This window comes from Heliangelus exortis, chromosome 7, assembly GCF_036169615.1.
Source record: "Heliangelus exortis chromosome 7, bHelExo1.hap1, whole genome shotgun sequence".
In the NCBI taxonomy this organism is placed as follows: Eukaryota; Metazoa; Chordata; class Aves; order Apodiformes; family Trochilidae; genus Heliangelus; species Heliangelus exortis.
The window spans coordinates 31,720,331-31,736,769 of NC_092428.1; the positions used below are offsets into that span (position 1 = coordinate 31,720,331).

Sequence of the window (16,439 nt, forward strand, 5' to 3'; positions counted from 1 at the left end):
GAAATACGCCTGTGAAACAAGCACAAAACTCTGGCCTTGGGCTAAATCTATGATATTATGGGTTTTATCTTGAAATTCTGGAACTGCCTCTGGGGCTTCTCTGCAGCTCCATGCATGAGGCTTGTATCCAAGGGAACATGATGGGAATATGATGGGTGTCAGTGTGTGTGAGCTCTGCAGGTTTTTCAGCCAGCAGTGGAGAAGCAGTGGTCATAGCTGTGGAAGTTGGGGACAGCAAAAGTGAGTATGGAGAAGTGCCACAAAGGAAATTTAAAAAAACCCCAAATATTTTGTTGAGGTCATTCAGTGTAAGTGGTTAAGAATAATAATTTTCCTTGGGTAAAGTCAAGTAGCCATATTTATCTGCCTATTAGGTTGGTAATGGTGCTAGCTCACACCATTTAAAATCTTTATTGACTCATTATCCTATTGCCAGTTGGTCATTAATATTTGTATCTGCGTCACAGCATAGCTCAGTGGTTTCAGGCAGATGGATTAAAGCTGAAAGTGGCTCCTTTTTTTCTAATTAATTCATTTTTGTATCAATTAAAGAGTCATAATTGCAGATAGCAAGGACCTCTATCACTAATTGAAATCGATATTATCTTTTGCTGAGAGATCCATCTAAAATCTCTTGGTGCATATATATGTCCAATAGGAGCCTTAAGTCCCATTCTGATAATTCATACTAAGATATGGACTCTCCTAATATGAAAGCTGACCTGTTCTCTTCAGATTGTCTTGCTCCATCATCTCCCACATGGTTACAGCAATTAACTTTGTGTAACATCATACACACCAAAAAAAAAAGCATAAGTAAACATTTTCCCTTGCTCTTGCTTTCATACAACTGAAGCCATTTCAGCTCCTCTAAAGCTATATTTATAGCTTTATATCTTTATATCTGCTAAAGCTGCATTCTTTTTCTTGTTTTCAGTCAAATGCTGCTATGCAGTTATTAGAATTAGAACTTGAGAGACTTGCAATGTAATTTCCTCAGCAGAATTTGGCCCTTTTTGGTTTTGTTGGCTGCAGGGAGGTGGTTCTGTTTTTTCTTTGCTTTTAGCTAGCAGTACACTCAAGGGGAGCAAAAAAAAAAGACCAAAGATGGTGATAGACACTGAAACATCCTGACCAGGATGACATTCAGCAGCACCCTTCCCTGTGCCTTAAAGACCCTCCTGAGGAAAGCATCAGAAGTTGTTCCCCAGGTTGGTTTAACTTGTGATGAAACACTCAGTGTTACAGCTGGGATTGGTTATTGCCAAATATAAACTAAATATAAATATAAATTTCACCTCTGAAATATCTTAGGGTTCAGTGTGCCCTGGAAGGGAGCTGCTGGATCAGAGGCCAGAAGGGGTGAACCCCCCAAGTATTTGTTGTACAGAGCAGAGCTCTGGGCCCAAGGAAGGACGAGGTGAATCTGGGTCCTTCCTGATCCTCAGCTGCACTATGGAAAACAGGCACCCATATTCCTGAGGGCTCTGGCACCCCTGGTTTAACCCAGAAGACAGGGTGCATTAAAACCTCCAGGGACCATGAGTGTTAACTTTAAGTGAGGATATTGGAGAAGATCCAGTAGCAGCTCGGTAAGATAATTTGGCCCTGTAACATTTCTTGATAGATCAGTTTCCCGTGGCAGACGTTTGGTTTTTTTTTAAAGATCCTCATAACAGAGTTAAATAAAAGAGATCTCTTCCCAGTGTGTCTGGTTAACTGGCAGGCTCTGGGGAGCAGATCAGAAAGCCCATGGACAAGATCAGAAAGCCCATCGGTGACTTAAAGGCTTCTTCTGGAGCCAGCCTTAAGAGTGCCCCTGTACTCCTGTTATTGTCTTAATTGATTTACACAGCGTTGACAGGAGGTGACCTATTCCCTTTTTATCTCCCAAATAGCAGGGAGCTGGTCTCCTACAAGGCAGAAGGTGGTTTAACATCCATAAAAGATGCTCAGGCTGTGCCCTGTTATTTGCATTTACAGCTGTGTGCTGATAGTGTTCCCCATTAGCATATCCATATGAAAAGCAGGCAGGGGCTGGACATTTACAACATCCTGTTGTTTGGCAGGGATAGTGCATCTGTTAGCACAACTTTCCACACAGCCCTTTAAAAGAGCAGCGGAAATCTGGGGAGCAGGGAGGCTGGGGAGCAGCTGGACACTCCTGTGGAAGTAAAATACCTGGAGAGTCTAAGAAGGAGAGGAGAACAAGGGGAACTGGAACCGTAAAGCAATGCGGCACATGGGGGGGGTTTGAGTGGGGCAGTTGGGAGTTTCCAAAGAGCCATCTGAAAGCCTGTGTGCCACCAAAAAAAAGGGGGGAAGCTTCTCTGTGACCCCAACTGAAGCAGCAGAGACACAAAAAGGTGAAGCAGGTCTGGATGGTCCCAAAGCAGAGCCAGAGAGAGATCCAGGAATTGAGCCTCCCTCGTCACGGCTCTGCTCGGGGCTGTAGCATCAGCTCTGGCCTCAGTTTGCTGAGGGCACTGGACCTTCCTAACTCTTGTTTGCTTTCCTAATCAGCAGTGCTCATTATTATTTTAAAAGGATCCGTGTCCCTGAAGTTGTGAGTACTCCGAGTGCTGTCTACACAAATTGCATGAGCAAGTGCTTACATTGTGGAATTTAAACATCATTAACCTTTAGGGTCTCAAACTACTTACTGTCCATCAGCACGATTATGTGCAATGCAAATATTTACCAATAAAGAGTAATAAAAGATACCACAGTGATACCTACTACCTAATGGTACTCGTTTGTCCACTCCTGATAAATCCCTGGAGTGGATGAGCAGCACTTTGCCTCATTTAGAACTTGAGATTTGGCTCAGGTTTCCACTAGAGCAGTCATTTTTTTCCCCCTGATCTTTTGGGTTAGGTGAACTCAGTCTGGAAATTTAGAATCAAATCTGATTTTTTTTTTTTGTAAATCCTCATCAGGGTCACCTTTCAGATTCTGTGCTGTCTTTTGCAAGTGATGCACTGAAGTAGCTGTCTGTTGCTTGCAGAATAAAATCACACTGTGTTTGCTGGAACACAGCTTGGTCTTTGAGGTAGTGCAGTTAAATAATAATCTGCTTTCTAAAGTGAGTAAGCAGAGCACACAAAAGTGAATTTTTTCGGTAGAAAATAGGCTAAATGTGAACTTTTGGAAATATATTTTCTGGGAAATAGAGTTCATTCTTTACAAACAGGTGTTGTTTGGATAGAAAATAACAACTTGACAGTGATAATGTGGTTTTGACTGAAATTTTATTGGAATACTTAGTAACTTCAGAGGAGGGAAAAAAACCCAAACCAACAAAACAAAACCCCAACTGCTTTCAGCCCAGAATGAAAGTGATTGGGATATGATTCATTATATTGTCCATAAAAATGTTTTGCTTAGTGCCAATAAATACACCCCAGAGCTGTTCATGCTAACTGAATTCCCCAGATTCAAGTTTTTCTCTTTGACAGCTCTCAAGTGGAGAGTTAGGAAGTATTTCAGCTCTACCAGAGTTTACTTTTGTTACAAAATACTCCCTGATGTTTGCATCATCCTCATTATTGGTTTGCTGTGGTAGAGCCCTACAAGAAAAGCTGAAAAAACCCTAATTCAGTCCCTGCAGTGTGGTTTAGCTCCGGGACTGCAAAGTTTAATACTTCAAACTAATTTGGTAATCTGCAGAGATTTAATGCCTGAATGTAATGGACAAGAAAGATTTTTCTTACATTCCTCTTGGTGCTTCCTTTCTGGTGGTGATCCACTTCAATATTTGTATTAAATTTGTAGACAAATCTGTTGTCAACCTTTCTGTTCAGGCAGGTGGAATGGGATTTATGGTAATCTCAGTAATTTGCTCAGTAATTCTGGTATCCAGCTGTATGCCTTGGTGGGAGCCTTTGTAGAGAGTCCAGGACAAGACAGACCTTGTGTGTGTTTTGATGTGCAACTTCCAGTATTTATTTCTACCTCTGAAAAATTCCAAACGATTGGAATACCTTAATCAAGGTGTTGGTAGGTTTTTAAAGTTTATTTAGAACTACTGTTTAGTGATTTTTTTAATATTTTTTTTCAGTTTTTGTTGTCAAACAGTGTCTCAGTGTGGTGCTTCCAGAGTCTTTAGATTTATAACAGTATCCATTCTTATTTCATCCTTCCCTGCCCTTAAATAACATTGGTCTTTTTTCTCGTGGCTCCTTCATGTGTGCCTATTAATCTCCCTTCATTCCTCTTCAAAGGTAATACCCTCCTTTTTTTTAATCCCTTTTGCAGCCCATCCTTTGGATTCCACCCAAATTATCCACGTCCCTATAGAAGAGAGAGCTGAGCCATATGGGTCTGGAGAGGAAATTGTGAGATAGCAGATATAGAGATCAGATTCTGCCTAAGAATGCAAGGGGGAGCAGGGCCAAAAAGTGTAAATATTTGTCAGGCCAGCCCTGCTCTATGGAGCAGAAAGCTGAACCCCCAGGGGATGGGGAGATCCAACCTCAAGACATCAGTGAGTGGAGATCAGGGGACAAAAGTAGCATCAGAGATGTGACAGCAAGATGTGAGGAGTTTGGAGATACCATGAGGATGGGAAAAATCAGAGGAATGGAACACTGGGATACTGGGATAGAGAGGGAACAACCAGAAAGCAAACCCAGGGTCACCATGTCAGAGGAGGTTTTATCTGCAGTCCTCTGATCTCACCCCACCTGCTGAGCAAAACCCCAGGGAAATTCAGTGTGTCTGGGGAGTAGAGAGAGGCTGGTGCTGTAAAAACTGGGCAGATGAAGTGAGGATAGATGAAGGCTTTCAGGGCTGCCTTCCCTCAGCCTTTTGAAAGAATGATTTTGCTTGGTGTCATTCCAGAAGCTGCAATGAGAAATGCTTGTGGCTGAAATAGCCACTAAAATAGCATGAATGGAGATTTGCTGAGAGAGTATAACATATCATTGCCACAGATACACTTTTTAAGCAGAGGGCACATAAAGCAGAGCAAATCCCCCCCCCCTCCAGGCTTTTCCACAGCTGGACCCCAGAAGGTGTTAGCACTTTGAGCCAGAAAGTCCTTTTGAGTCCTCAGGTGTGCATCCTGCTCCAGCAGGCAGAGGTTCTCCTGGGAAAAGCCTGCAAGATCAGGCTCAGGATCTGCATTAATTCACTAATGTAACATACTCTGACACTCTAAGATGTAATCTGTTCATCCCAGGGGCTAGAGGATGGCTTTGGCTTTCTGTGTAGAGCAGTGGGTGACTTGGATGACTCCCTGGCAGTGGCAGGGCCAGGCTGGAAGCTTTTGTGGGATATGGAAAAACCATCCCACAGCTTGCTTGTCAGCAGTGTCTGAAGGCAAGGAAGGTTTTGATACCTCCCTTTGATCACTTGACATCTTGTGGTCTGGATAAAATTCTATCCACAGGCTGTTGAGGACTAATGCTGATCTCTGTTTGCAAACCCCATATTAGTGCTTCATTTTGAGTGTGTTATTTTACATGCTGGGTAAGAGCACATCATGCACTGTCAGCCAGGCAGGCTAAAGAGATGCTATAAATTTCTGCTCTTTTAAAACTCTTCTGTATTGACCTTAAAGCTAGGCAAGTAATTCCTATTTTTGACCATTTATGCTCAGTTTCTTCTTGGCTTGGCTTCTTCTCCTCCTGGCAGATGTTTCACCTGCAGCACCAGCTCTCTGCCCCTTGCAGAGGCAATAAGCAAATGTTAGCTTTGCCCAAGTGAGAGGACAGAATTCCTGCTTTTCTGGGATCATTTGGTTGCAGGTAGATAACTTTCCAGTACTGCTTTTTTTTCCCTGTGTTTCAAAGGGAGTCTTATAGTTCTGGCAGGTTTACACTGAAGCACACTGGTATTCATCTGCTGATGCAAAAGGCTCAAATAGCATAAATGCTTAGCACACTTTCTTTTAAATTAAAAAAAAACAAAACAAGAAGACAAACAAAAAAAACCTTAAACAACAACAACAAAAAGCTCCTCTCTGAAAAACCAAAATCAGGATACAAAGCCCGCTCTGGAAATCTCATAACCAGAGCTCATTCAAACCCCTTTGAAGTTGGTGTTGGATAATCTCCAAGCTCAGGCTTGCTGCCTCTTCCAGGCTTTTGCTTTCTGTCCCCCCTGTACAGAACTCTCCTTTTCCTCCTGTGTTAGGAAAACCTTTGCAAAGAAGAGTGGTCAAAGATGGGAAGTCTGAAGGTGTTATACCGAGTCCTTAGTTGCTTCTGCCACATGCAGGACAATGTGAACTCAAGAAGGACTAATGGCTTCCAGCCTAGATTCCTGGGCCATTTCTTTTCCTGCTGGTGTGGCAACCTTTACATCATCTGCAAGAACAATTTTATTATTATTTTTTTTTGTGTGTGTGTGTGTGTTTTATATGCCCAAAGGCTGCCCATAGAGGTTGGCCGGGGCAGTTGGTTAAGTCTGCACAAGGTCAGTCAGGATGTCTAATAATTGTCCTAACACTTTACCTGTTATGGAACAATAATGAGAGGGTTTTTTTCATTATTTTCGGGTGAGTGAACCTGGCAGATGCTGACAGCCAGCAGATGTGTAAAGTTCGAGGTGATTTGTAAGGGACCGGCTCATCTGACGCCCGGTAATTGCATCCTGGGACATTGTCACTCAGCATCCTGTCCTGCTCCACAGAACGAGGTAAAGGTCAGTTCAAAGAGCTGCTGAAGTCTGAGGGGGCAGCTCAGGCCTGAAATGAAAAACCTCATTTCCATCTCTCCCCTCTAAATGTGCTCACAGCTGACTGGGTGTCCCAGTTGTAGATTTAGGGTTGGTTTGGGTGACTGAGTGGTGGTTTCAGTCTGGAGTGGGTTTAAATCCCTCCTCTGGTGAGGGTCAGAAGGCTCCTCACCCACCTGTTGGCGTGTGAGTTCAGTGCTCGTCTCTCTGCTTACAATTTGGGGCTTGGAAGTGTCTTTTCCAAGTTGTTCCTTTGCTTCAGGAAATTTGGATTTGTCTGGGGATGAGGCTGCTGATGGCTCCCACGGAGGATGAAGTGGTGGCTTTGGGATGTCCTCAGCCACCAGCCCCACACAGAGCCCCTGCAGCATGGAGCTGAGTGCTGTCTGCCCCAGTGCCTGGATTCTGCTCAAATCAGGCTTGATTCCTGCTTCTGCTCAAACCAGGATTGATTCCTGCTCCTGCTGGGGTTTTATCACAGCTGCACTCTGTGGATGTTGGCTGTAGCCCTGACCAGGTTTCCTGGGGCTGCCTGCACATCTGTGGCATAGGTGCCAAAAATCTGTAATACTCTGGAGATCTTGATAAAATGTGGGTGTATTCCATCAGCTCTTGCTTCATTCTTCTCCACTTGCAGGTATCTCATCCGTTGCTCTTTATTTTACAATGCCTCACATCAAAAGTTTTGTTCTTTTTTTTCTTCCCCTAACATCCCCCCCGTTTGCTGGCACTAGAAACTGCAGTAACTTGCTCTGCATGTGCTGCTTAAAATGTGGATGCTGGTGGCTGGGTGAGCTTGGGAGCTTCCCATGGAGCTGGCAAGTTTCTCAGCAGTGCCTCCTCTTACAGTACTGACTCACTGGGCAAAGCATCTCAGGCATCTCTTTGGTCCTCTTGGTGCAAAACCCATGAAAACTGAAGTAAATATGAGCAGAACCAGGATTTAAATGGGAGAGTTTTGCTTTAAACACGAACAGAACCAGGATTTAAATTGAAGGCGAGTTTTGCTGTAAAGATGAGCAGAGCCAGGGTATTCCCTGTTGTTAAAAGCTCCCCCTAATTATTTAAGCTCTGAGTTAATAGCTGTTTGGTGATGAGTGCTGGCTTGCAGGCTCTGCCCGTGGTCCCTGTGCTGGCCACTGAAGGATGGGTTGGTCCTGGTGTGTGTATAACCATGCTCATCCCAGTGAGTGTGACTGGGTTGTACAAGGATTTGGTGGGGAGCTAGCAGAGGGTGTTTTTTGGAGATGCTAACTTTGTAGGAAAAAAGTGGCTTTTCAATGAAAACAGTTTGGTTGTTTTGTTTTTTGTAGAAATTAGTCTTTGGGATTCTTGATGTTTCTGTAGTGTTCCAGGATACTTTTGAGAGGTCTTTTCATGTTTCCCCAGAGGACTCCCATTTTCTGACCAGCTTGGCCTCTTTGTAGCCCTCACCTGATCCTATTCAGCATTTACTAAGGTGGTTTTTTTGGGGGGATGGTACTTGCAGCTGGGCATGAAGGCATGAAGCAGTCCAGGATGTGTCCAGACTTTTCATGTCAAGTTCTGAGAACTCCAGTGTGTGGTGCAGAAAAGCCAAGTCTGACCTGGGAGGGCACATTTGTTTGGCTCTGCAAGATGGTTCCTGTTTTCCCTGGCTTCATTTCATTGACCTTTAGGAAGGGAAAGAATAAATTCTTACTCACCAAATGTCTGCTTCCAGGCAGTCCCAAATCACCAGATTTTTTTCCCTAAGAGCGTGCAGATAGGCTTTGCATTTAGAATCAGATTTTTTTTTTCCTTTTCTTTTTAGCCAGGACACGCTCTGCTCAAGTTTGTTTTGCCTCCAAATTACCCTGCTTTGCTGTTTAACAGTGTCTGAGCCCGTGTTTGGAATAACAGATGTGGGATACTGTCATCCCACTGTCACACCAATTGCTCATTGTTCTGAGAAGGTCACATCATAATCCATTAACAATAATTATTCCCTGGGTACACCCTGCACTTCTTCACTCAATTGCTTCATTAACTTGTGAGTGAATCTCACATTCACTGCTCCAATCAATGAAGATATATTTATAATGTACAAGTGGATGCTATTAGTTACAATATATTAACTGCCTAATTTAAAATAGAAAAGCTATCTTTATGAAGGGCAATTAACCACTAACTGTAATTGATAATTCACATACCTATGATTAGGAAAGACAAATAAGAAGAAAGAAATGAATCACCTGCAGCATTGGAAAAGACAGTGCAGTTTTAAAGAGTGGATGGAAGGGGCTCTCTGGGTCAGGACCAGGTTTCTGAGAATCCTTTGGTGGAAAGTTCATGGTCAGGTGTATTACCTTGAGGTGCCTTTGGGGTTTATGGCAGCCAGCTGAGGTTGTCTGTGTTAGAAAAGGAATTCACCACATTTTGCTGTCTCTAGTGCAAGGGCTTTCTTAATAGAAAAGTCTCTTTTTTATCCTAACACAAAGAAATGTAATAATATGTACTTATAAATGGAGCCCCAATATTACCTAGGTTTCTAAACCTCTATTAGCTTAGGTCCTCTAAGAGAGTGATGTACAAATTCATTCTAGAGTGACAAAAATTAGGCATTTTAATTTATGTGAGGGGCTGAGTGACAGTCCTTTTGGCAATTTTTAAATTTTTAAGTCATGATACCTTTTCAGTGCTTCTAATTTTCCATGGTTATGTTGAAATGCTTTGGTTCTCCAGGTAGCTGACAACTCATCCTGGGAGTGGAGTCCTTTTTGTCACATCCCTAGAAGGTGACCATAGCTTGAAGTCAGGAAACAAAGCTGCTCAGAGGCAGAGCACAAGATTGCAGATTATTACTTCAAGGAAACCATGTCCTTGGCTGTAGGCACTTGGGGCCATGCTTTTTTTTTTCCCCAAGAAGCTATTTACATGTAAACATTTATTAATGAATCAGTTGAAGTACTGTATTTCTCAGGATTACCCACCAAGTAACAGCACTGGTGTTTTATGAGAGAATAAGTAATAAATGTAACTTAAACCACCCCAGTGTTGGTAGAAGGATCATTACAATTCTCTGGCTCTTCCCTGGAGCTGCTGCCTCCAGCAGATCCCTGCAGCAGGTGAGCAGGGAGTGGAAAGGTGAGAATCCAAGTTAAAATGTGGATTCCCAGTGGTCTCACACCAGGTACTGCACCTCCTGGCTGTGCAGTGCCTTCAGGTCATCTTGGGTCCACATCCAGAGAGCAATCCAAAGAAAAGGAACTCAGTTTGGGATTTTTTGAGGTGTGGAGGGAGTGTGTGTGCCTCCCAGACTGTGGTACCCAGGGGATGGTGGACATCACCTCTGCTGCCATGGTCAGCTTTGCTCTGGAGTTGGAGTTATGGGCCATGGCAGGGGTTCTGCTCTTGAAAACTGCAACTGGACTGGCCAGGATCATTTATTTTAGGTGTGTCTTGCTCACAGAAAGGGATCCTGCTTGGGAACATCAACTTTACATTTTTATTGCACTTGTCCAAGTGGACAGCAAACCCTCTGCTCGGAGCTCGTTTTCCGTCTCTGGTTCTCACCCCTTTGCTGTTTTCACTCAACAGGATCAAAGCATCTGGGCTGAAGCTCCGGTTCTGCACGAATGAAACTCAAGCCACCAGGGAGAATTTTGTGAAGAAGCTCCAGGGCATGGGCTTTGACATCTCTGTGGCTGAGGTGACTGCCCCAGCACCAGCCGCCTGCCGCCTTCTGAAGGAGCGCAGCCTCAGACCACACTTGCTCGTCCATGATGGTGAGGAAGGAAGAGCTGGAGCAGATCCAGGGACACCTTGAGACACCTTAAGACACCTTGGGACACATCCCAAAGAGATGTGGCCAACAGCAAAAAGAGGGAATTCTCATAGCACCTCTGGGGAAATGCTCCTCCCAGCTGTTGCTGTCCTACAGGGTTTTTCCTTTGTCACGAGACTGTGGGATAGACCTGGGGGGGTGGCCTGGGCAAGGTGTCACTTGTGTCACTTATGGCAGTGTTAAAGGGAAGGCAGAAGGTTGGACTTGGGGTCAGAAAGGGCACAGAGGAGTCTGCTGCTCAACCACAGAGATTAGGAGGTAGGGGAGGGCTTCTGCAGGACATTACCAGGAGAGGATGGAGGAGCTGGGATTGTTCAGCCCGAAGAAGAGGAGTCCAGGGGTACCTTAGAGCTGCCTTCCAGTACCTGAAAGGAACCTACAGGAAGGCTGGAGATTTTCGTAAGAGTGTCCAGAGATAGGACAAGGGGAAATGGATTGAAACTGAAAGAAAATAGGCTTAGACTGGGTGTTAGAAGAAGTGCTTTAATAGGAGGGTGCTGAGATGCTGGAGCAGATTGCCCAGGGAAGCTGTGGCTGCCCCCTCCCTGGAGGTGCTCAAGGTCAGGTTGGATGAGAAGCATCCCAGGTCCCTTCCAGCCTAAGCCAGTCTGGGGTTGTCTTTGTTGTCATGACAGAGGTTTGAAGTTAAAAGGTTTTTCTCCTCTTTAGTGTGGGTGGATCCTGCCCTCACTGTTACACATTTCATTCAGCTACCCAAGAGTTTGCCTCTGGTCCAAGTGCTTGGGTGTAATGAGCCACTAAGGCATGGGTGGCCAGGGTAGGAAATGGTTTATATTGCTCTTTGTTGTTGGACAGATGAGTAGAAGGATCCAGTGAGGAAAAACAGATGATTCAGACTTGTATTTCTCAATTTTTTTTTCATGTGTTCTGTGTGAATGAAGGGAGACACAAATCTGGGGGTAAACCACCAGTTCTAATGAATCAGAAGTGGTAAGGAGTTTGTGGATTTTTTTTCTTTCCTCCTTCTGTAGATCTTCTCCCTGAATTTGATGAGATTGATAAAGTAAACCCAAACTGTGTGGTCCTTGGAGATGCAGCAGAAAACTTCACTTATGCAAACCTGAATGAAGCTTTCAGAGTTCTGATGGGGCTGGAGAAGCCTGTTTTGATCTCCCTTGGGAGAGGGTGAGTTCAGCACTGTTTCTTCCTCAACTTTCTAGATTTTTAAATTTCCTCCTGTGTCTTTGTGCTTCGTGGAGGTCAGATAACAGTGGGGACATCCACACTGCCAACTTTTAAGTAGTGAATCTGGACTGGGGGGCTGATCTGCTCAGATACCTGTCAGTGCAGAGTTTCCAGTGAATAATTCAGTCACATAACTTGGTCTCCTGTCCTGAGTCCCTTCCTTGGAGCCTTTCCATGGCCACATGGGGGGAAACTGAGGTGATTGCACTGCACCATCTCTCCATATAAAGGTGTTAGTGATGCTGCCCAGGAGCCACAGCTGAGCCCTGTGCTGATGCAGGGTTGCAGAGGGCATTGGAAGTCGCTGAGCTCACCATGCCAAATCCTCCAGTTTGGAAAATCCTCAGACCCATCCCTTTCATTTCAGCTGTCAGTGACCCTTTTTTCAGTAGGCAGTGCAGATGAGCCCCTGGTGTGGGTGTGTTTAATCAAGTTGTAGCTGCTCAGAGGAAGAAAAGTCAGGGTTCAGACCTTGATGAAACAATCCACATGTTTGCAGGTGGCAGGGGGAGGGTTCTATGGCTGTTGTTTTGTAATCCCCATGGAAAACATCCTTTGTTTCTCCAGAAGGAAGTGTGAGAGCCTCTTCAAAACCCCACAAGAAATCAGGGGGAGTTTAGATTTTGTGTGGGTGAGTATTGGAAGGGGCCAGCAGGATGGCAGGCACTGCTTGTCTTTTTGTCTCTGCCTTTACAGGACCTCAGAGATGAAAATTGTTCATTTAACTGTTGCCTGAACCAAAAATAAATGATTTTTAGCGGTGAAAGAAACCCAAAACAAACACAAAAATTCAACAGGCTGTGCTTGGATAAAGGGCTGTTTGTGTAGGTTTGTGATGCAGTCTGATCTGCCAGCATCCTGAAATTGCTAATTTTTTGTGGTGGATCAGGTGGTCCAAAAATTCAGTGTTTCAGCCAACAATCAGCCAGGTTTCCTCCACAGATTCAAATACTTCCCACATTTATAGTGGTTGAGATGTGATGCTGGCTGGGGCTGATGGCCTGGGTGACAGAAATGACTCCTTGCCATGGCTGAAAGTTGATTTTAGCATCTGTGTGTGATGATCCATACGTATGGAAATGTCCTACATGAGAGAGCATTTTCATGCTGGTGGCTTGGGAAGTCCTATACAGGAGGAATAAGAAGGCAAAAGTTTTTATAAGCTAGCACAAAACCCTACCAATAAAGGCTGGGCTGGTGTGTATGGCAAAGATTTGCAAACAAAACCATATTTTTGAAGTAGCAGATCAATTGTTATGATAGAATATCAGAAGACATTTTTAATTATTCTCTGAACATTAAAGGAAACTTTTGACCTCTTACTTCCACATGCATAGAAAACCCAGTCAGTGAATCCTAATTCTAAAACCAATTTATTTAGATGTATTCTGAGATTTTAAACATGAGGTTAATAATTCCAGAGCTGAATAACAACAAATCCCAGTGGTCTTCCTGGAGTTATTCTTATCTGTTGTGCAATGTATGGGCTTAAGAAAAGCTTCTGCATGTTTAGCTTGAGGAAACTGTAGTGACAACTTTTTCCTGTGGTTCAATAGACCATAATGGCTTTGAAAAGCCTTCTTAGTTTGTGGGTTATTGATCCAGCTGGGCAGGACTTGTCAGTGGGAGGAAGCAGTTAAATCCATTGTGTTGTTGTACCTGACATCCTCTGATCCTACAACACGAGCAAAAAAATCCTTGCTGCTTTCTCAGTCAGGATAAGGAGAGAATGTTGAGCCAAGAGCAGGATTGCTGATGTACAGGAAACAGCCAAGTTTTGTGTTAGGATGTAACCTTTCCAAATGAAGTCTAGAATCAACCTTTGTGTAAGGTTTGCAATGTGAGCCATGCAAAAATGCACGTGGAAGTGTTTATTGACCTGCTCATTCACTGATGCAGACAGCTCTAAAACAGCCCTGCTCTTATTTGGGTTTGAAATGTTACTTTTCATTTTAAAATGTAGACTTTGGGGTATTCTGAGCTCAGTTTACAAACCATGAGTTTGGTTTTTTTTTAAGTATTTTTAGTATTTAAATAGTATTTTATTTATATTTATAAATACTATAAATATATATTTGTAATATATATTTATAATATTTATATATATTTATAATATATATTTATAATAACTATATATTATATTTAGTATTTAAATAGTATTTTTTTTTTTTTAAGATTGATGATGTGGCAATGTAAAAGAAAGCTCAGAATTAATTACCCTGGTGTAATGGTCTTTGAGTCTCTGACTCAAAGATGATTTAGATTTAGAGAAGTCTCATTGGTAGAAAGGGCCATATACAGAACCCAGCCATAAACCAGTTGATTTTTAACACAGGATCAGTGCCATTAGATGGACCTTGGGTGAGTGGGTTGCTTTTGGTTGAAGTTTTAGCTCATTCTATAGAAAACTGAAGTGTTGGAGTCACTGAAGCAGAATGCCCTCCTCCTGAAAATGGAGTGATTTACATTTAGCATCTGTTTGGGGCTGAGAGTGGGAATTGGCTTTGTAATTTCTTCTGTCATGCCACTGTCAGAAAATTAAGCTGTTTACACTGGACTATGGAAGGTTAATGGCTGTTCTAGCAAAGGTCAAGTGGTCATTCTAAAGGGAGGCTGTGCTGAATAATTGAAAATGGCAGGAAGGAGAAGGCATAAAATCTTAGCTGACTGCTCATCCTACCTTTTTTCCCTGTCATGTAGAAAGCTGTCTTTGCTCTGAGCAGGAAAGCTTGGAAGCCCAGTGTTGGTGTGAATTTCTATTCTGGAGGAGCACTGGAATTAGAATCCTAATTTTATGAGCTCTGTAGCAACAGGACCATTTTTAGAAGGAATAAAACTTAGCTTGGAGAGCTTGCTGTGTCCTGCTAAGCAGTGCCTTGGCTTTCCTCACGTGGGACAAGCAGTGATGCTCAACTGGTTGTGGTCCCCTCCCAGATATTCTGATATTCAGGTGCTGCAGCTGCTGCTCTGTGCCAGCTCCCATCCTGTGTCTGCTACAGATTAAAGGAAGAGCAAAGTAACTCTTGTTCTTTGTGAGCAGCTGGGACTCTGTGCAGTAAAATGCAGTAAAATCATCCTTGATAGGAGTTCAAATCCCTTTGAACCAGTGGAGTTGTGTCCCAGCTGCCAGATGGGCATCCAGCCTGAGATCTTTTCCCCAGGCATTGCACAGTGCTGAGCCCGTCCTTTCCTTAATTCCCAGTGTTAAATTAAGGTCCCAGAGTTTCTGATGACTTGACTTTTTGTTGCAGCCATATGGACATCTGTGTAGGGACAGAAATAATAAAATGTGGTTTCTTTGTCTTTGCCAACGTTTTCATTTCATTGGAACTTTATCACTTTCATTTCCAGACGCTACTATAAAGAAACTGATGGTCTGAAACTTGATGTTGGAGCATATATGAAGGCATTAGAGGTATTTTATAGCTTGCATTATGCTTACTCACTCTGTGCACCTTGTTAAAAGAGTAACTTGGATAAATACAGGTCATCTTCTGTAATTACTCACCTTGGTGGAGGAAGTTTCCACAGATTGAAACTCTTTTGCTGCAGCCTGAAGACAGATGGATTGATTTGTTTTCTGGCTCCATTCAGGTTTTAAAAATTTTCTTTAAAATGTGAACTTTTACCATTGTGGCTGCTTTATTGGAAGTGTGTCTCTTGAGAGAAGCAGTCAGAAAAGAAAAAAAACATGGAATTCTGTCTGCAAGACACTAGGAAAAAGGAAAAATCCAGTTTATGTTTGTAGTGTTGTTAACACATCCCTTGCCCCTAAGAGTTTATAGCAAGATGCCATATTTATTATATTAGTATATATATATTAGTAAATATTAGTATATTTAGCAAGATACTTAAGTGCAGTCCTGATCCTGATTAAGTTTGTGCAGAACTGGAACCCAACAGATGAGCCAACCTACGTGTTCCTTGTTCTCCCTTTTATAGGATAGCAGAGAATTAAAAAAAACATAAATGGTGAATGCAGAGAATAAAGCAAAGTAGGGAAGTGGAGAAATGCAGAAGATTGTGTAAGCTTGCAGCACATTCATTTGTGTCTGTGTGAGTTTAGGTGAGAGGTTTTGCCTCCCAGGTAAATTCAGGTTTCTAGTTGCCTAGGAAGGAGCTAGAAGCACCTTGTCCTGCATAGCATTTAGCTGCAGGGAAAGAAAACTTGCATCCTGAAAAACATGCCAAGTGCTTGAAGAAACTCTCTACGTCTTTAGGGTCCTTCAGTACTTGTGATCATTTCCTAGGATGGGTATTTCCTTAAGAATATCTTTAAGAGTGATGCTCTTAAAAAAAATGAGTGATAGTGAAGCTGAATCTGAGGTCTGCTCTCATGATGGAGAATGCAAAAGGTGTAATTTGAGATGTTTTGGGAGGACTTTCTCCTGCCAGAGAACATTAAATATCCAAAATCTCTGATATTCACCTTCACCCCCTTACTCACTGTATTATTCCGTGGGCAAAACCCCATAATCACATACTTCTTGTACAACTGACTGAAGTTATGGAGTTGAAGAAATCCTTTCTGATCAGCTTTTTTGTCTGTCCACCCCTCTTCTGTTTTTTTTTTTCCAGTATGCTTGTGATGTTCAAGCTGAGGTAGTGGGAAAACCAGCAAAAGCATTTTTTGAGTCAGCCTTAGCAGAACTGGGAGTTCCACCCCAGCAGGTAAGGTTTCTGATGCTGTGACCACTGGCTGTGCCATATAGTTGTGCCCACTGATGCTTTTTTAATTACTATTTTT

General features: G+C 43.0%; 1 protein-coding gene across 3 annotated transcripts in view; it reads left to right on the top strand.

Annotated features, from left to right (window-relative positions):
* Positions 1 to 16,439, top strand: part of LHPP (phospholysine phosphohistidine inorganic pyrophosphate phosphatase) — a 75,231-nt gene that overhangs the window by 1,739 nt on the left and 57,053 nt on the right. For all 3 annotated transcript variants that reach the window (XR_011726901.1, XR_011726900.1, XM_071749659.1), the window contains exons 2-5: positions 10,240 to 10,427; positions 11,479 to 11,632; positions 15,044 to 15,107; positions 16,271 to 16,363. Coding sequence is in view for 1 of the 3 variants with exons in the window: in XM_071749659.1 (XP_071605760.1) it covers positions 10,240 to 10,427; positions 11,479 to 11,632; positions 15,044 to 15,107; positions 16,271 to 16,363 (499 nt within the window). In the remaining 2 variants the exon portion in view is untranslated. The remainder of the gene's footprint in view (positions 1 to 10,239; positions 10,428 to 11,478; positions 11,633 to 15,043; positions 15,108 to 16,270; positions 16,364 to 16,439) is intronic.